This window comes from Drosophila santomea, chromosome 2L (genome assembly GCF_016746245.2).
Source record: "Drosophila santomea strain STO CAGO 1482 chromosome 2L, Prin_Dsan_1.1, whole genome shotgun sequence".
Taxonomy (NCBI): Eukaryota; Metazoa; Arthropoda; class Insecta; order Diptera; family Drosophilidae; genus Drosophila; species Drosophila santomea.
Genome location: NC_053016.2, coordinates 7,753,243 through 7,773,038, shown reverse-complemented (window position 1 = coordinate 7,773,038; position 19,796 = coordinate 7,753,243). Strand labels below are relative to the sequence as shown.

General features: G+C 44.8%; 3 protein-coding genes across 7 annotated transcripts in view; 1 reads left to right on the top strand and 2 right to left on the bottom strand.

Annotated features, from left to right (window-relative positions):
- Positions 1 to 12: 12 nt before the first annotated feature.
- Positions 13 to 8,357, bottom strand: LOC120444698 (kinesin-like protein KIN-7I). 3 transcript variants are annotated; one of them, XM_039624570.2, is made up of 11 exons: positions 8,103 to 8,354; positions 7,902 to 8,024; positions 7,498 to 7,844; positions 6,582 to 7,444; positions 1,823 to 5,327; positions 1,494 to 1,766; positions 1,290 to 1,439; positions 981 to 1,232; positions 644 to 910; positions 453 to 573; positions 13 to 394 (listed from the first exon to the last, which is right to left on the bottom strand). In XM_039624570.2, the coding sequence occupies exons 1-11, from the start codon at positions 8,239 to 8,241 to the stop codon at positions 285 to 287; spliced, it is 6,150 nt and encodes a 2,049-aa protein (XP_039480504.1). In that variant the 5' UTR covers positions 8,242 to 8,354; the 3' UTR covers positions 13 to 284. The 3 variants fall into 3 exon arrangements, 2 of the variants coding, with proteins under 2 accessions (XP_039480504.1, XP_039480512.1); XM_039624578.2 differs by having other exon boundaries at positions 1,494 to 1,739; XR_005615707.2 differs by lacking the exons at positions 13 to 394; positions 453 to 573; positions 644 to 910 and having other exon boundaries at positions 1,091 to 1,232; positions 1,290 to 1,429; positions 8,103 to 8,357.
- Positions 8,358 to 9,530: 1,173 nt separating this feature from the next.
- Positions 9,531 to 17,707, top strand: LOC120443869 (kinesin-like protein KIN-7O). Of its 2 annotated transcripts, XM_039623236.1 has the most exons (12): positions 9,531 to 9,808; positions 9,878 to 10,000; positions 10,058 to 10,404; positions 10,465 to 11,366; positions 11,467 to 11,631; positions 11,880 to 15,633; positions 15,719 to 15,988; positions 16,044 to 16,211; positions 16,267 to 16,524; positions 16,589 to 16,706; positions 16,763 to 17,262; positions 17,318 to 17,707. In XM_039623236.1, exons 1-12 carry the CDS (start codon positions 9,670 to 9,672, stop codon positions 17,462 to 17,464), a joined length of 6,891 nt encoding a protein of 2,296 aa, XP_039479170.1. In that variant the 5' UTR covers positions 9,531 to 9,669; the 3' UTR covers positions 17,465 to 17,707. The 2 variants fall into 2 exon arrangements, with proteins under 2 accessions (XP_039479170.1, XP_039479171.1); XM_039623237.1 differs by lacking the exon at positions 11,467 to 11,631.
- Positions 17,708 to 17,923: 216 nt separating this feature from the next.
- Positions 17,924 to 19,796, bottom strand: part of LOC120443870 (protein abrupt) — a 49,286-nt gene continuing 47,413 nt past the window's right edge. For both annotated transcript variants that reach the window (XM_039623243.1, XM_039623244.1), the window contains exon 9: positions 17,924 to 19,756. In XM_039623243.1, coding sequence (XP_039479177.1) covers positions 19,329 to 19,756 — 428 coding nt within the window. In that variant the 3' untranslated portion in view covers positions 17,924 to 19,328. The remainder of the gene's footprint in view (positions 19,757 to 19,796) is intronic.

Below are 19,796 nucleotides of genomic sequence, written 5' to 3'. Positions count from 1 at the left end.
CTAATGCTAAAATTAGGATATAAATAGTTTATTCAATCCTATACATATAAACAAAATAAACAATTAAACATATTAATCAGGACACATTACTTAATCGGATTTAACTATTAAGCTAACCAATTAATTTTGAATATTTGGATCACGTTTGTTTTTGTAATTTGTGTATGGATAATATTTGACAAATAATTAGCACATAAATAGAAAACGATAAATGTAGAAATCCACCCTTTGCAAGATAACACTTAACAAAAAAATTCTTAATACTTGGATAACATTAATTCAGATTAATTTTTGTGTCTTCCCATCGGTTTTGTATTTTTAAACTCAATGTTGTGGCTCCCGTCCGAACTCAGTCTTTGTTTGCAGCTCTGCTGCGAGCAGTGGCAATTGCTATCTGCAAATAAATCCGTATGAGAATTCAAGGATTCTTCGGCTAAGCAAATATTACTTACCCACGGGATCGGTCATAGTTCCGCATTCACGAAATTCATTCCAGCAAGACTGCTTGCGGTGCTCATCGTAAGCTGTCATCCGTCGATTCTTTCGCACCGCAGTCTCAAAGCTGAGGGACTTCTATACGAAAATAACAAAATAAAAAAATTATACTTGCGGAGTTACTCGGAATTTGGCAATTCATATGTACCCTTGGCACGCTGCAAACAGGATTGCGATTTAGAGGCTTCTTTGATGCCGAAACAGCTCCTGGAGTTGGCGATCCACTCGACTCAAAGCACACATCGCCGCCATTCACTTTATGCGCTTGTGAAGTCGTCAGTTCATGTTGAAGCTTAGTCAGGAGCTCGGTGACTGAGCACAACTTTTCCTCAAGATTACGCTTGTCTTCTAACAGACTAGAGATGGTGTCGTCCATGCGTTCCTTCTCGGAAAGAAAACTGATTTCCCTGGTTTTCTAAGCAAATTAGACAAAACAAAAAAACATTTAGCTATTTTATAACTGCCTTTGATCACAATTATCTTACCAGAGTCAATCGTAGTTCTTCGTACTCCCTCGCAAGTTTATCAACCTTCTGTTCCATTTCGAGGCTTTTCTTATTGGCCGCTGCCATGTTTACTTTTTGCTCAATCGATTCCTCCCACAGTGACTTATATGCGCCTTCATTGGACGCCAACTGGGACGAAAGTCGGTCATTGTTCGCATTACTCTCATTAAGAAGGGCCAGCTTTTCCTCCAACTCTTGCTTGTTCTTTCTCAAATCGCTTTCCTTTGATTTCTGAATACAAATTACCATTACCGATCGAATGACATACAGTGACATATCCCATATTACCAATGTTAAACGGAGCTTTTCGCAATCCTCGTTGAGAGTCTTGTTTAGCGTAGTCAACTTTTCCTCCGTCGTGTGATTTTTCTTCTGTAGATTAGAAATAGAGTTTTCCAACAGTTCCTTTTGCGTTTGAATTGCTTCATCTTTGGATTGCTGCAAAATTTTAGTTACCAATATTGTACTAAACCAGATTAAAATAACTATTACCAGGTCGGAACGTAAGATCTCACACTCCTTTGTGAGATCCTGAACCTTCTTCTGCAATTCGAGATTTAAATTATTGGCTGCTTTTATGGCTGCTTGGTTTTCCTTCGAGGACTCTAGCAGCGATTCGAATTCCGTTTCAAGCCGAGAATTGCTTTTATCCTTCTCGCTAAGAATGGTCAGCTTTTCCTCCAACTGCTGCTTATTCAGTTTTAGATCGGATATGGTCAAGTTCAAAGTTTCCTTTTCCTTCAGAAAAGTATTAGTTTGAGCTTCCTGACAAACAATTTCATAAAATACAAAAGTAGAGACGTTTAGTTAACTACGCTTACCAGTTCACACCGAAGGTTTTCACACTCCTTGGTCAGTTCCCCAATTTGGTCTCGATCGAGCTCCAAGGAAAGCTCCTTGGATCGCCGATCGAATTCCGCTTGCTTGGCTCGCAGTTGCTCTTCGAGATCAGTTTTTGTTTGTTCCAGTTTGCTCAAATCATCCCGTAGAGAGGCATTAAGCTTTTGCTCCTTTTCCACCATGTTTTGTAGATCCTGAGCTTGTTTTAGCTTACCTTTAAGCTCTGCATTCCCAGACTCTAGATTGTCTTTTACTTCTTGCAGAGATTTCAGTTTAAGCTGGAGCTCGTCCATTGAACCTTTAAGATCGGCGATCTCTCGTTGAAATTGAACTACCTGGGCAGATAAATTCTCCTCTACCTCCTTTAGCTGGCTTTCCAAATCTAGTTGTGCCGTTCTCGCATTTGCATTTGCATCAATGGCGTGCTTAAGCTCAGATCGAAGCTTTTTAATCTCTGAATCTTGGTCTGAAATTTCTTTCTGTGAAGCAAGCAGTTCGGAGTCCAAGCGCTCAACTTTCTTCTGCAGGTTTGCCGACAACTCATTTGAATCCAAAAGGAAGCCCTTTAGCCGCTCGTGCTGGCACATGAGCTCATCGTGGGCATGCAACTTGAGTTGAGCACAGTGCAAAGTTTCTGTGAGATCTGCTTCCTTGGACTTGAAAGTCTCAAGCTTTTCTTCAATCTCACACCTCTCCAACTCCTTTTGACTGGTTAGGGTAATCATTTCCGCTTCGATTTCCTCAAGTTTTTTTAGGGTCTTCGAGTGCTGTGTATGGACTTTCTGGATCTCCGATAGCAGTTCTGCTTTCTCCCATCGCAAAATATCCAAATCCTCGCACTTTTTCGGCGTTTCATTAATGCTCTCGTTCGAAGAGGCTTGCAGCAAATTGGGTTCCTTAACAACTGCCCGTGCCTCCGAACTTTTCTGATCAATAGTGCGTTGGAGTTGTTCTACCTGCAACAGGCTTTCGTCGTAGAGTTTCTCAAGTTGGCGCTTTTCCATTTGTATTCCCTCGAACTCCAGTTCCTGATCAGATTTTGTCTTAAGCAGCTCTGCTATTGTGTTTCGCATCACCTCGAGTCTACCAATTCCTCTCTCTTGCTCCTCCAGAGCTTGGCTCAGTTTCTCCTTGTAAGAAGATTCCTTCTCCTTCAGAGTTTCCCTGAATTTTTCCAGCTCTGCCTTGTGCAGGGCAACCAATTCAGTTCTGTCCTTCTCGGACTGAGTAATCTTTTCTTGAAGAGATCCTTTAATGGCTTGCAATTCCGCCTGACACTGAGTCGTAACACTGGCGAGCTTTTCACTGGCCTGCAGTAGTTGCTCCTCCAAAGTTTTCACACTGCTGTCATACCGTTCCTTGTTTTCCTCCAACTCCAGGCAGTATGCTCGGAATTTGGAGCGGTTTTCATTCTCGCTCGTCTCAATTTTCACCATGTACTCCAGCTGAATGCTGTTAATCTCATCTGTCTTTCGCTTCTCCAGAAAGCTTAATTCTTCTTTTGCCCTTTTCAATGATTCTTCAAGTTGCTCGATTCGGCTTTCGAATTCCAAGATAAGAGTGGTTTGCTCCTGGATTGGCTTCTTAATGCTGCAGTCCTCCAGTTTTGCACCGCTCCTCTGAAGCTGATGATCATCTGATGACGCCTGCGCTTGGCCATCGAGTAGATTGCGCTTTTGATTGGCGTCCTCCTCCAACTCCGTAAGCTTCTTCTCCATGGATGAGCAATGCTCGCTCATTTCTTCAATATCCGCTTGTAGCTCGGATATTTTGCCGTCCTTCAACTGCATCTGCTTCAACTGGTCTTTAAGCTCTGTCTGCAGATCACACACCTTGTTCTTCAATTCTGCAAGTGATGTCTTAAGAGTAGCGACTTCTTGCGATTCCCGCTCCTCCTTAGCGGCATCTTTATGCCGTAACTCCTCGTACAATATCTTTATCTCAGCATTTTGCTTCGTTAAAGTTTCGATTTGCGTTTCGTAGTCATCAACCTTTTTCACTATTTCGCTCTTCTTAAGGAGAGCCGTCTCTAGGTTGGTCATTTGTACACGCAATTCATTCACGACTGCTTTCTCTTCCTCAATAAGATTCTTTTTCTTTGCAACTTCTTGCTCCAATTGGAAGATGACATCACGCTGTCGGTCCTCCTCTTTTTTACAATTCTGTTTTTGACTAATTTTCACAATCTGAAATCTTTGACGCTTCAGAGAGCCTTTAAGGAGTACAGGGTCCGATGCATTCTGCTGTTTACCATCACCCTCTATTAATTCAGCGGGCTCCAGGCGGAGTTTAAAGCTTGGCACGTCCTGATCCTGTTCCGCTTGGTTGGATCTGAAGAGGCGCCTGCCACCAGAGTAGTCTACGAACTCAATCTCTTGGATGGACTCCGACAGCTCGCTAAATTGCTGCAGCAGATCACAGTCCAAGTCGTTTTCCGGATCACTGCACTCAGTGCCTACACCCGAACTCTTCATGGACTCCAAATCGAAGCTCGTTGTCCGCTGCTTGAGCTCCTCTCGGAGTACATCGCCCTCTTGGATACTTTCCATCAATTGGTTAGATAGACAGTCGTAATTCTGCTGGATCTCGTTAAATTTCATCTGCAACTCAGTAAGGCGCTTCTTCAGCTCTTGATTTTGTACCGTCAACTCTACGGAATGAGTATCCGGATTGGAAGCTTCCAAAAGCTTGCGCTGGGCTTCCTCTACTCGCGCCTTCAGAGTTTCAATCTCTGCTTGCAGTTTCGTATTTTCGTCCTGCAGCTGCTGGCTCTGTTCATCCGATGTGCGTCCCAGATACCGGTACTGATCCAGCAGCTTTAGGTACTTTTGCTGTATAGCATTGAAGTCAGCCTGCATGGTCTCAATGGCCAGCTGTTGACTCATCCACTTATGCTCCAGATTGTTGTACTTTTCCTGCAGTTGTCCAAAATCATCCTGGGCCGTGGATATCTGTCTGGAGAGGCGTTCGCAATCAGTGGTCTTCTGTGAGACCTCACAGTGTGCTTGGCTGAAAGCAGACTGCACACTTTCCAACTTGATGCGGGTGGCAGCAATTTCCGATCGCAGCTGATCGCACTGGCAGGCGATTGACTCCACACCCGTGGCATCCGCTAAAGGCAGTAGCCGCTCCAACTCCAGACACTTGTTGCATATCCGCTCGCAGCTGGACTCGAGCTCGGGGCACATGGATCGCATGTGATCCTCCTTGCTGTTTCGCAACACATCTCGAGAAAGCTCCTTAAGTGACAGTTGCAGGCTGTCTATGGTCGATTCTTTCTCGGAGAGAACAGAGAGAAGTTCTGCCTCCATGTGCTTGGACTTGGCCAATTGCTCCCCGAGATTGACTGACTCGCGTTTCTCCATCTCCAGTCGCTCAATTGTCGCCGTTAGCCTCTCTACTTGCTCCTGGTACTTCTGGATCGTCTCCTTTGCTACCTGGTTGGTTGCAGTAAGAGCAGAGATCTCGATCTGCAGGGCATCGCAGCTGTAATTGATAGGAAAAATGAGATACTTGTATGAATACGTAAATTGAGGAACACCATAAATATACTTTAACTCTATTTATAATTCCAGTGCGCCTGACTAGGCAAAACTGTTTACTCTGCCTAACTAAATGGCTGCTGACCGAGGGAATCCGGCGTTCACAAAATAACACTAAAAATAGAAGCAGCTGGCGGCATTCAAGTTGAAGTTGCAGCAGGCGAGATGTGTGGGACGAGCATGGCCATAGAAATACAGGCACACCATGGTATAAATATTATATACAAATAAATGATCTGATTATAGATATGGATCTCAAATCGTTTTTGACAGTTAATTAATTAATGAGGGATTTTACCAGGCAGCAGTACAACTGCACTGAGCTATTATTGCGACCGCAGTTGTCTGCGTAGGTTGGTAGATGCAGATCTTTCACCCATGTCACTCACTCACTCACTCACTCTCTCGGTTTCGGTTTCGGTTTAGGTTTCGGTTAGCCAATCTATAGGCGTTACATCACAGTCTATAACGTTGGTGGATCGGCAGTAGGGTCGACGTCATCGATCACCCAAGACGACGATCGGCGGAGGAGCGCGAGAGCGATGGGCGGAGGAAAAGCGTGCTGGCTGTTGGGCAGCGGCAAATACAATGCGCATTGCTGAATTCCAGCGATCAAATTATCAAGAAGTTGGCCAGTTAACTGGCTTGTCGATCGGCTGACTGCCGCTTATCGCGCTCCCAGGGCCACAAAGCGATCGTAGCTGGGGCGTCACATCGCATCGCATCCAGCCGCGTCTATTTGCAAAACTGGCTCACATCAGTCGTCCCCACTCCCGTCGCTACCGGATTCTCCCCCAGAAATCTTTCCTTCTCGACGGCTATTTGCGTTGGCGTTTGTTTTGTTTTCGATTTCTTCGCGATCGCACTCTGAGTGGAGCCAGCTTGCCCTCTTCGAAGCGACTGCTCCGAGAAAGCGAGGAGAGCGTGCGAAGACCGCGCGAGAAGACGGCCGAGCAGAAGAGCACGCCACACTCGACTCCACCTCGTTTTTTAAATCAGGTGTCAGGTGAGTGCGCGCCAGAGGTGAGTTGGTATATTCAAAATGCGCAACATGTGACTCGTAACTGCTTTTCAAAACGAAATAGTTGTCTCGTTTGTTAAACTTACTGGTCAGTATGCAAAGTAAAAGAAAGCATTTTAATCTGTTTATATCTCTATATGTAAGCAGTAGAATCAAAAAATTTCAACAGTTACTTACTTTTGAACAGACTCCTGATACATTTTTGGCATCTGGTTAACTAATGAAGCAATACTGCTCGCCGCCTCGCTTTCCAACTGTTTCGGCTGGCAAAGCTTACTGTCCGTATTATTCGTTTGAGATAATTCCTCCTTTAGCGACGGATGAATGCTGTTGGTTTTGGGACCAATCTCCCGCCGCTGAGAATGAGTGGTTTTGTTGAAAAACGTGGGTTTCGGCAGGTTGGTCAACTTCGATGGGCGCGGAAGACGGGACTCCTCTGGCACAGTCAATGGGGGAGCAGGAGTTTCGCCTTCTGAGCCTGAGGCGGATAAAGTCCAAGTACGACGCCGCTTCTGGAGGCGATTGTCTCTAAGCGAGGCGCTGGAAATTATCTTCAACATGTCGCGCTTGATGCTACGTTCCAAAGCCTGCAATACCAGCTGGCTCTCATTCTTGCGCTCCTCCTTTGCAAGCTTTTCCTTCTGCATTTGGATCTCGCGATCCAGTCGCCTCATCATCGTGTTTTCAGAGTCCATCTTGCAGACCTGCGGCTTGCACCAAATATTTTTGGCACACATGGCGAAACTTATAGTGGATATCGAATCCTCCACAACAGATGGCGTAATCGTACAGATGACAGAGGTCAACACATTTCCACCCAGTGAAGGCTGCATGACGCGCGTGATTTTCGAGTCGCGAAAGCTAATCGGCTTGCTTTCTATGTCCTCAGATAGGCTCTTAACCAGGTTGCGCAGGCTGGATGCGCAACCGTGGCCACCCGCCTGGTCCACTTGTTCTGATCCAGCCAGATCCACGAGGCTGAGCACGCTCTGAACTACGGTGTCGTCATCGCTGGGGTCCGACTTTCGAGACTCAATGATCTGTGGGATACATTTTGCAGATTATATGAATTATAATAGAATGCACTACTCACAATCCTGAAGATGGCGTGCGAACGGCTGGACCGCTTGTTCATGTTGGTCCCGCCCAAAGTGCGCTCCTTGTTGCCCATGCAGAGCAGGCGCAGGAGGTCGTCCTCGCTGGTTATGATGCACTCCTCGCAGTTCACGTTCACAATCCCGTTGCCGGACTCGTGGATCTTAAGGTCCTGATTCTTCTTGTTCAGCAGATCGTAGATCTTCTCGTTGTAGATCTCGATGTAGCCGACGCGCAGCAGAAAGTCCCGCTCCGTCTCACTGGAGATCTGCTGAAAGATCTCCTTGGCGGCCAGCACCATGACGCCAGGGTTCTGGCCGTCGCCCATCATGGTGTACGTCTTGCCTGCAAAGCATGCCCGGTTTTAGGTTTATCGCGGTATATATATAGCACAGTACCCACCCGACGACGTCTGGCCGTAGGCAAAAATAGTTCCGTTGAAGCCCTGCATGCAGGCGTGCACTATGTGCCTGGCCATCCGGTCGAACACCTCCTGGTTGTTGGCACCCTCGTCGAACACATAGTCTGCAAGGAGGAATGGAATGAAGCCCTTAGGGACTAGGTTGCTGGATACGCTGGACACACTCCCAGGTAACCACTCACCGAAGACGCAGGGATCCGCGTGGCTGTCCACCAACTGGATGGAGCGGCCCTCCTTCACCTGCCAGAGCGAAGTGAGTCCGGGCTCGCAGGGACGCACCCTGACGCACGCCAGGATGGAGCTGGCGTTCTTGGCAGTCATCTTTGTGACTTGTGGGAAGCGTTTTTGACACACACACACAGTGGACGGACACAAACAGACTCTAACGTGTTAGGAAAGCTAATTTGATCGACATCTTTGTTTCCCTAAATAAATTCGAACATATACCGCTTCGGAAGCGAACCAGATCGGAGCACGGAACCAGTGAATCGGCGCGAGACAGTTCAACTTAAAAGTTTTATTTTTTAAAAAAGATTTTGTAAAAACGTTAATAATTTAGACGTTACATGAGTAAATGAACCATTTTTAAGTAGATTTTGGTGGAAATATTGCTACGGGATCCAGTTTCGATAAATGCAGTTCGTTGATTTTAAAAGAAACTGCACCTTTAACATCTTCATCAGAGCTTTTCATAAATGAGAAATACAACTCGGCAAAATCGGACTTTAGAAAACTAAAGGCACCATTTGATAATTTTGTTATATCTGCATTTAAGTTTTTGAAAATATTGTTAACAAAAATAAAAAACAACAATAACATTTTTTGTAGAGCAATGCATTAGGTGCACAAATGAATTCGTGAATTCTCATTTTGATTACACTCAAACAATGAGTGTTATTTTAGTCCCATGTCGGGCATTTTTTTTATTATTTATTTTAAGATGTACTATTTATAACTTGTTTATACCCGTATGCGCAAAATTTCCAAAAAGAAAGACCAGTAAATTAAATTAAATGTACAGGATTCAAATAACTGATGTTAACATTTGTTGCTAACAGACAGACAAAAGCTAAGCAGTTGGCTTATGCAGAAAGAAATATACTGCTTGATATAAACACCAAATTTTATTGGTATAACAATGCAAGTCGTCCACTATCCACCGTCTACATTAGGAGTTATAGCAAAGTTTAGTCTCTTTTTCTAAAATGGTATCAAGTATATTCTTTATTATAGGTGTGCTATGGAACACAGTTATGATAAAGTACTAAAAGAACACATATAACATATTAGTTCAAACAAGTGCCAAAGTTTTCATCTATATATTTTGGTAGAATTAACAATATTGTGTAATAGAATTTGGTGCTTGCCCGTTGAAATCGTTATTAATTAAAAATTGAAATAGCTTTATAACAATGTAAATAGTAACAAAGTTTTAAATAATAAAAAAATGCAGTAGCCAACATAGATTACGATTAATGCAGCCCTGTATGATATGAACTAAGCTGTTGCTAGTTTTTGTAGCCCTATTGGCAACTATAATTTCAATCGATTTACCAATCGAACTAGTTATCGCAACCAGAAAATATCGAAGCCGATCCGTCCCTGAGTTTGCAAAGCGGTATTTGTTCGAATTTAACGAGAAACAAAGATGTCGATCATTGTTTGTTCTCTGTAAAACATTGAATTTTATGTTTGTTTATGAACTGTGTTGTGTTCGTCGTAAATCATTGAGACATAAAAGCCGCCAAGATGTCTGCGAAGAACGCCAGTTCCATCCAGGTCTGCATCAAGGTGCGTCCATGCGAGCCCGGACTCACTTCGCTCTGGCAGGTGAAGGAGAGCCGCTCCATCCAATTGGTGGACAGCCAAGCGGAGCCCTGCGTCTTCGGTGAGTGGTCACCTGTGGAGTGTATCCAGAAACCTAGTCTCTAAGGGCTTCTACCAATTCTTCCTGCAGACTATGTGTTCGACGAGGGTGCCAACAACCAGGAGGTGTTCGACCGGATGGCCAGGCACATAGTGCACGCCTGCATGCAGGGCTTCAACGGAACTATTTTTGCCTACGGCCAGACGTCGTCGGGTGGGTACTGTGCTATATATATACCGCGATAAACCTAAAACCGGGCATGCTTTGCAGGCAAGACGTACACCATGATGGGCGACGGCCAGAACCCGGGCGTCATGGTGCTGGCCGCCAAGGAGATCTTTCAGCAGATCTCCAGTGAGACGGAGCGGGACTTCCTGCTGCGCGTCGGCTACATCGAGATCTACAACGAGAAGATCTACGATCTGCTGAACAAGAAGAATCAGGACCTTAAGATCCACGAGTCCGGCAACGGGATTGTGAACGTGAACTGCGAGGAGTGCATCATAACCAGCGAGGAGGACCTCCTGCGCCTGCTCTGCATGGGCAACAAGGAGCGCACTGTGGGCGAGACCAACATGAACGAGCGATCTAGCCGTTCGCACGCCATTTTCAGAATAGTGAGTGCTGCATGCTGCATTCAGGGTTCATTCATGTAATCTACAAAATGTATCCCACAGATTATTGAGTCCCGAAAGTCGGATCGCAGCGATGACGATGCAGTGATTCAAAGCGTGCTGAACCTAGTTGATCTGGCTGGATCGGAGCGAGCGGACCAAACGGGTGCTCGAGGAGCGCGCTTGAAGGAGGGCGGTCATATAAACAAGAGCCTACTTTTTCTGAGCAACGTTATTAAGAATCTGTCGGAAAACGTGGACAATAAATTTATCAGCTTCCGCGATTCCAAGCTGACGCGCATCCTGCAAGCTTCCTTGGGGGGCAATGCACTTACATCCATCATTTGCACAATCAAACCATCTATCATGGAAGAGTCGCAGTCTACCCTTAGTTTCGCCACGCGAGCCAAGAAGATCCGCATTAAGCCGCAGGTCAACGAGATGGTCTCTGACGCCACAATGATGAAGAGGCTGGAGCGCGAAATAAAGGTGCTAAAGGATAAGCTGGCCGAAGAAGAGCGCAAAAACGAGAGCCAGCTAAAGGTACAGGATCTGGAGCGACGAATAAAGCGCGACATGCACAAGATAATCTCTAGCCAATCTCTGAGCGACAAGGGCCAGCAAAAGCGACGCCGCACTTGGTGTCCCACTGCATCGGGTTCGCATTTGGAGCCAGCAGAGACCGGCATCACTGACGAGCGACATGTCCAATTTCCAAAGGTGTCCCACCTTCCAAAACCAGTGTTTTTTCCCACTTCAAATGCTGCCAAACGATGGGACAACATTCCAAAGACCATCAACATTTTGGGATCCCTAGATATCGGTGACGTGAGCAACTCCATTAGTGAGGAATTTCTTCCGGCAGAGTGCATTGACTTTGGCTCACCTCGCCCAGATGTATACAAACCAACATTGATCGGCAAGCAACTGCCAGACCTGACCCTCACTCCCATGGGCCCCTTAACGTAAGTAATTCTCCAAGCTTTTGATCATTCTCCATAACACTCATCACATAACAATCGCATCCATATACGACCCGATCCCTGCACTTATCTGCTTGCACAGAGTGGAAAAAATCAAGACGGAGATCCAGGACCTGCAAATGTTCACCAGCTTAGAGAAGCACTTTGAGGTGGAGTGCGAAGAGGTGCAGGGTTTAAAAGAAAAGCTGGCCGAGGTTACAGCTCAGCGGGATCATTTAGAGCAAGGTTCTTTAGCTGAAAAGGAGCGGTGAGTTAATGAGGTGTTATCTGTCAAGGAATCTGTCGTCCAAAACAAAGTGCCTTCCATGTAAAAATCCGATGTAAAATGAACTCGACTTCTGTGCTTTAACCCCCCCTAAAACTAACATACATATCTATTCATACGCATCTCGGAAACTAGACTAGCAAACAAAGTTTAGTTCATTTTTTTAAAAGTAAATGGTAAAGTTTATTCAGCTTTATTAATGAATTGTTTGCTTCTTGTGTATCTTCTAGTAATGATGCTCTTCAAGAGGAGGTAACCAGTCTTACAGCGGCCAATGAGGCTGCTAATTTGAAGATCAGCGATTTGGAGGTGCAACTGAGTACTCTGGAACAGACTGTGGCCAGATTAAAAGTGGAGAATCAGGAGGCCGTGGGCCTCGAGTTTGAGTTCGAGGCTCACAAGAAATCATCGAAGCTTCGCGTGGATGACTTGCTCTCCGCCCTCTCAGAGAAGGAGTTGACCATAGAGAGTCTTCAGAAGTCCCTCGACAATTTATCTCGCGATGTGTTACGGAACAGCAAGGAGGACCACATGCTTTCCATTGCCCTAGAACCGGAAGACACCACCGGCGACGACAGTACGTGCAAAAAGTGTGAGCAACTGGAGAAGCTGATTGCAGATTTAGAGTCCAAGAATAATTCCTGCGAGTGTGATCAGCTCCGGTCTGAGATCGTCTCTGTTCGCGACAAGTTAGAAAGCATGGAATCGGCCTTCAACCTGGCAAGCGCCGAGGTTAATCAAAAGACGTCTGATTGCGAGCGGCTTTCGCAAGAGTTATCCGCCTCTCAGATGGACGTTGGGCAACTACAGGAAAGATTCGACACTCTGGAGCAACAGTGGCATGCACAGCAAGTGGACATGAAAGACATGCGGGATGACCACGAAATCGTTCAGGAGAAGTACCATGATATGCAGGAGAAAAACGAGCATTTAGAACGCCGGGCTAGCGCCTCTAGCACTGAAGTTCAACGGCTTCAGAAGGAGAACACGAACTTGCAAGCAGAGATCAAAGGCCTCGAGGAACAAGTTGAAGAGTCCCAAAGCATGCTCAAAAAAGCCCAAAGCCCCGAATCTCATGTGGAAGCGCTTCAAATACAAAATCAAGAACTAAAAGCAAAAATCACTGAACTGGAGAAAAACTTTAAAGAGATGGAGCGGGAATACGACTGCCTTTCCAACGATTTGATGGAGAGTGTCCAGGAGAACGATGCCCTGCAAAAGCAGCTAAAGAATCGACCCACGAGTCTGGATGCTGAGTCTATGAGGAGTTCCGGTATTAGCACCGAGTTTAACGAACAGGAGCAGGAGATCAACCTTGACAAGAACCTGCTGCACCAGTTTGTCAAGCTATCTGAGTCCATCCAACAGATAGAGCTGCAGCATCATTCCGGCATCTGTCGCCTTTTCAGGGCCAACCAAATGGAGATTCAGGGTCAGAGCGAGCCAGGACTTAAGCTTTGCCTCGAGTCTGTTGAGTACATAGAGGAAGACACTCTTGACTCAGATACAACTGAATCTATTTGTCTCAAAGGTTTCCTCAAGCGACACAGGTTCCAGATAACGCGCCTTAGCCAGGAAAATGAAGAGATGGGAGAGGAAAAACGACTGCTCGATATTATTTCGCAGCTGAAACAGGAAATCGAAGAGAAGACTGCTCTTATGGAGGTCACAGAGGCAAACATCAACGAAATGCAAGAGCAGATGAATGACCTAAAGTCGACACTCCTGGAAAAGAGCGTTATAGTGAATAAGGTTGAGGACTACCAGCGGCAGATCGAGTCCCTGGAAAAACAAAATGCGGAGATGACAATGGTGTACGAAGAGCTCCAGGATAGAGTAACAAGGGAGAGCTCGATGAGCGAGAGTCTGCTCCGAGTTCCGCCTGACGAGGATACCCTTCCAGGCTGCCCCACATCTCCCGGCAGAAGAGATCAGGAGGTGGCCACGCTCAAGACTTCCATAACGGAATTGCAGTACCAGGTCTGTGGGCTGCAGTCCGAACTTGAAAACCAGTCAAGGCAGATCCAGTTAAAGGACGGAAACTTAGCGGAATTACAGACCGATTTTGAGGAAATGAGTGAGCGGTGCTTATCAATGGAGGTGAAGCTTGCCGAGTTGCAAGCGGATACTAAACAAAAACAGGATCTCCTGGATCGCCAGGCGCAGAAGCTGTCCGATGACCTACGTCTAATCGATCAGCTTCAAGAGAAAAATTCGCAACTCGTTGAACAAAGCCTAAAAGCGACAGAATCTCTCAATCTTGCGGATGCAGAGCCGGATCAGATGCAACTTTCCTCCCAATATGAAAGTCAAATCAAGAAACTTAACCAGTTGTTAAAGGCAACCAAAGAAGAACTAAGTGATGTGCGGATGATAAAAGATAATGAAATAAGTGCTTTGCGAACGGAGTTTCTGCTGAAGATTGAGACGAGCGAGAAAGAGAACCAAGCCAAGTTCATCGATGAGTTGCAAGAGACTAAAGATCGCTATGAGAGCAATGTGGCCGCTTTAAAGGAGCAGCTATTGCAGGCAGGGGAGAAACTCTCCAGTGTTACGGCTAGCTGTCAGGCGGAGTTGGAAGGGCTTAAATCTGCTCTTCAAGAAAACATTTCCCAGGCTGAGGAGGAAAGAAACCACTTGGCTATCCAGCACCAGGCAGAAATGGAAATAATCAGGGAAACCCTTCAAGAGAAGCTAGCTGAGGCTAGATCACAACAATCCAAAATGGAGGATGCCTTTAAAGCGGAAATAAGCGATGTTCGAGCAACCTTGAAGGAGCAATTGACTCAAACGGAAGAAGAGCGCGATAAGGCATCCTCGAAGCTTGAGGAGGTGAAAAAGTCGTTGGAGCAGATGATTTGCGACAGAAGTGCGATGTCAGATACAATTACTGAGTTGGAGAAAACCAGAGCTGAGCAGGACTTGGCATTCAACAAGTTAAAAATGGACAACATCGAATTAGAGAAGCAGTGCAGTAAGACCCAGGAGCAGCTGCAAATGCAATCACTTACTCTAGACCAAAACAGTTCGGAAATACAAGCACATATTAAACAACTGGATTTGATTGTGGCCTCTTCGAACAAAAAGATTACTGAGCTCCAGGAAAAATGTGACCAGCAAGTTCTGGACCTGGATAACATTAGGATGGAGAAGTTGTCACTGGAATCAGAGATTCAAAAGGCCAAACTAGAGCATTTCAGCACCCTAGATAAGCTACAGGAAGTCCAAGCTGAAATTATAGTCCTAAGCAATCGGAATGAGACGGAAAAGAGTGATTTCACAACCAAGTTCGAGATATTTACCTCCAAGATAACCGATCTCGAAGAAGCCTTGAAGGAAGCAGAACAAAAAATCGTTCTGTATGACGATTTGGTATCGCAGCACGAACGCCTGAAAATCTGTCTTGCCGATTCAAATGAACTGTCATCAAACTTGCAAAAGAAAGTGGAGAGCCTGCAATCGGAATTGATTGATTTACAAAAGGGAATCTCGAGTCGAGATGTGGAAGTAGAAGAGCTTCGCACAGAACTGAAGAACGTCATGGATGCAAAGACAACTGCGAGTACGGATAAAATGACTTTGGTAACGCAGCTCAAAGAAGTCGAGGAGCAGATGACTGCACAAGCAAAAAAGTTTATACGCGACGCGGCTGAACTAAAGGGATCAGTAAGCGAGCTTCAATTGAAGCTTAATTCTCTGCAAGAAACTAAAGATAAGCTAGAGTCTGGAAATGAAGAGCTCAAAGTAAAGCTTAGAAATTCTGAAAATCTGCGGGGCATGTGGGAAGAGGAGAATAAGGTGTGTGTCTCCCTGAAAGAAAAATTAGTCAAACTGGAAGAAGCTAAATCTAACCTTGAGCAGCAGTTGCAAGCCAGTAAATCAGAAATATGTCAAAGATTCACGGATCTAACCCATGAGGTGGAGCTGGGCCGCAATACAATTAGTGAACTCACCAAGGAGTGCGAAAATCTACGCTCTAATCTGGTAAGATTTTTTCTTAACCTTCTAACAATTTTTTGAAAATGCTTTTAAATCAAAAAAAAAAAAAAAAAATGATGCCATTTTCCAGGGGGAACAAGATAGCAAAGACCTAATAATACTCGTTCTGCAGGAAACAAAACAGCAGCTGGAGAAAGAGCTGACCACTCTTCGGGAGATGGAGGAAGACAATGCTCGACTTAAGGCTCAATTCCCATCCAACGAGGCGAAGTTTGCAGCTCTGCAAGAAGACTTTTCAAAGCTCCACTTGGTCGTAGATGAGAGCAATATCAAAAACCTTGCATTGGTACAGAAGCTCGACGATATGACAAGGGAGTGCGAAAAACTGCGACTTGATATGGTAATAGTGCAGCTTACACGATGATTTACAGAAAATTATTCATCGATTCTTTTAGCAATCCAAAGAGACTACTATCCAAACGGAGAGGGAGCACTTAAACAATCAAGTTTTTAGTCTTAACGAGCAAAACCGTATCCAGGAGGAAAAGCTGAGAATGCTCAACGATAATGGCAGTAAGCTTCAGGAACTCATGCAAGAGTGCGAGCAGCTCCGGTCAACTCTGGTAAATGTGATATCCTGTTGCTAAGATTTAAATTTTTTAATAAATTTGTTTTTAGAAATGCAAGGAAGCCAGTTTCCGGTCTGAGGTGGAACGCATGGACTGCACAATCTCAAGTCTCTTAGAAGACAAACGCGCCCTTGAGGAAAAGTTGTGCTCGGTCAACGATATTGTGGCTAAGCTTGAGTCGGAACTAGGCACATTACAAGCAAATAAAGTAAACCCAAACAACGCTTCATTCGAGTCAATTGCCTCACACGGGTCGCCAGGTGCCCCTGCGGCTAGAAAAAGTGTGGATCGGAACTCTGGCCCCAGGGTAAAATAACATCTAAACCTCTATCCATCCATAAGAGATCCCTATATGTATTTTTGTTTTGCAGAAATCGATTACCTCTGAATCCGAAATACGGAAGAATCGACGAATCAGCGTCCACGACGAGCGGCGGCAGTCTTACTGGAACGACGTTCGGGAAATCGGCATCATGACGGATCCCGTTGGTAAGAGTAGTTGCCGTGTTTCCTCTAGACTTCAACCTTAATGAAACCAATTTCAGACAACAACTGCAGCTGTGCGGAGTTGAATAGCAAGCTCCAGGATTGCCAGCGCGAGCTCTTCATCCGCGAGAGCCAAGTGACGGCACTAAACATGGAGCTGAAGCATCATCCGCTGAAGGACGAGAATGCGCAACTGAAGAAGAGAGTTTTGGAGGAGCAAGAGAAGGCACGCTCTGACCAGAAACGGCTTAAGATGAAGCTTCAAGATCTTAACGCAAAGATTTCTGACCTCACCGATGCTGCGGCATTGTCCAAAGAACCAGGATCTAACCAAAAAGCACAGGCTGCCAAGTCTGTTACCGTACCGGCCCAAACTCAGACAGAATCCGATCTTGAGGCCATCCTTGAGAAAACGAACATAAAGTATCAGGATGCGGTTCGGTTGTTGCGCTTCCGTTACAATCTCATCAATGATCTGGAAGAGAAACTTAGGCAAAACGAAAACAAAGATACTTCGAATATTACCTTACTCTCAGCTGGTCAAACTAGTGCATTGAAGGTTGTAACTTGCAGTTTTACTTAAATACTTCTTGTATAAAATATTGTTTTTACAGGCACAGTGCGAGTCCCAAAAGAAGGAAATTTCTACAATCAAAAATAAGTATGAAACCGCAAAACGAGTTTTGGCGATGCGACTAGAGGAGTTGAATGTCCTGCGGGAAAAAGTCGCAAAATATGAAACAGCTACATCAGCTAAATAAGTCACTATGTATTATATTTATATTTTAAAAGTGTATATATGTGCATGGGTTTGGTTTTAAGTTAATTTTGTCTGACTTACAGTCGCCAGACTTCATTTAATGTATTGTACTTAAACGTCTCTTCTTTGTTAAGTATTCAATACCAAGCAAATTAATTAGGTCCGCATATTTTAAGTAAAACACATGTTGTCTTCATAACGCGGCTTTATTGTAATGTCAATAAATATTTATATAACTTTCTAAGCACATGGATGTCTACTTATATTGCTTATGTAACGATTTTAACTAATATATTTTAATCTAACGTCTTAACCGAATCGCATTAGCCATAAATGCATTTCAAGCCTAAAAAATGCAATCTATTGCACTCCCCTGGCGCCAAAATCTGGGCGAGAGTGAGAGGAAAGTGTATAGAACCAAATAAAAAATCTACATCGGGTAAATAAAAACTAAATATACTCTCGTGTTCTTGATTTTTTTTGTTTATTTATCTCTGCTATGCTGTTAGGTGATTCTTAAGTAAGATTTTTGAAACACGCATGCTGTGAAATAACTTACATATTGGAGAGTGCAGTTAAGGACTTACAAATAAATACCAAGTAAAATACATTTAAATTAATTGAGGTAGAAGATTACTAAATTAACACATATGTTGGTCATAAGGCAAGTTGTAGCGACTCTTGTAGAGTCTGTGCTCATCTCCGATTGAAGCTAACCATAAACCTAGGATAACTGAGGCATATTCGAACTAAATACATACAGGAAACAAGTAGTTACATCTATCTATGTCTTGCTTGCAGTGCTGCCACATAAACTAACTAGCCTAATTTAAATATAAGTATATGATTCGCACTGGTTATCATTAAGGGGTTCACCTTCGAGTGCTAACGACCGAATGCTGAGTATGCTGAGGTATTCAATTCTCTGACAAATAAGTACAGGCATTCATATGTTTGTATATTTAAGTGTAGATACGTATACCGAGTGTGCACTGTATACCGTATGTAAGTTGTGTATAAACATTAAATTTCTTGTTTGCTGCTGATCCCCATAGGATTCTAAGTCTAGGAGCAGATTTCTGCTGCTGAAAATTGGCAAGTTTCCTGGAGATGGAGTGCACGACCAGACCAGTCACAACTCATGGAAGTCTGAGGCTCGGGTTCGTTTCGGGGATTCAGCTCTTTCGCTGGCTGAGGTAGTTCGGTGTAGTTGTTCGTTCGGTTTATATTTGTCCGCAAGTGTTCCTGAGATATGGTAAGCACTGGTATAGACTGGCTAGACTTGGAACTGGAAGGCTGTGGCATGCATGGCACATCTGAATTATCTGCTGGCGTCTGGTACAATACTAATACGACGGATTGTTTGGGGGCTGCTGTTGGCCTAACATGAATATTTTTATGTATTTACAGGCATCTCTTTCAATGTGAAATCTAACTTAGTACTCTAGAGTTTAGACTACCATTACGTTATATTTTTCATGCAGGATCGGTTGTCTGGGGCTTTAAATTTCTCCTTCTCATCGACTTGTATACACAGCAGGTACTTGTGTATATAAATTATAAATATACATGTGTATAGGGATATATCTATATCTATATATGTATGTATATGTATCTGTATAGTTAGGTAGTTTAAAAAGCACAACATCGAATTCTACTAGGCCAGCTCTGGCAGCGGCACAAAAATGATCTTAGTCCTAGGTTTCACTATCGTATTGTATCGTATCGTACACATAAACTGGTATACATGAGGATAAGGCTACTCGTTACATATGTTCCATGGGTAATCGGTATACAACTGTTCATGTTCATCTTCATGTTCATGTTCATATTCGTGGTTCCCTCGCTGGAGTCTCTGGCTCCTCCTATGTGTTGTGCACTCCCTCGTCCTCCGAGTAGTTCTCCTCGGCGTCGGAGTTGGCCACCTCATGGTTGCTGCCCGACTGGTTATTGTCCAGGCCCAGATCCATGGGCTCCGATCCGTCCCGTCGCATGTCGCCATCGTGTTCCACCATGTCATCGTGACCCATCATCCTGCCGCCCGAGTTGAGAGCCAGTGGTCGGTTCGGCGAGAGGCTTCCCGCCGCCTGTTCGTGCCGCAGTATCGGCTCAATGGTCAGTCCGGGTCCGCTCTGTCCAAAGGCGGGATTCCCGGCGGCCAGCTTGCTCAGATCGAACTGTCCGGGGAGGAGGCCCGGCGGCAGGTTGTCCAGACTGTGACCCATCGCGTTCAGCTGGGCCATCTTGGCGCGCAGTGTTGCGGCAGCTGCCTGCTCCTGGGACATGCCCATGCCTAATGTCGAGAGAAAGAGGACACGAATTACATACGGGAA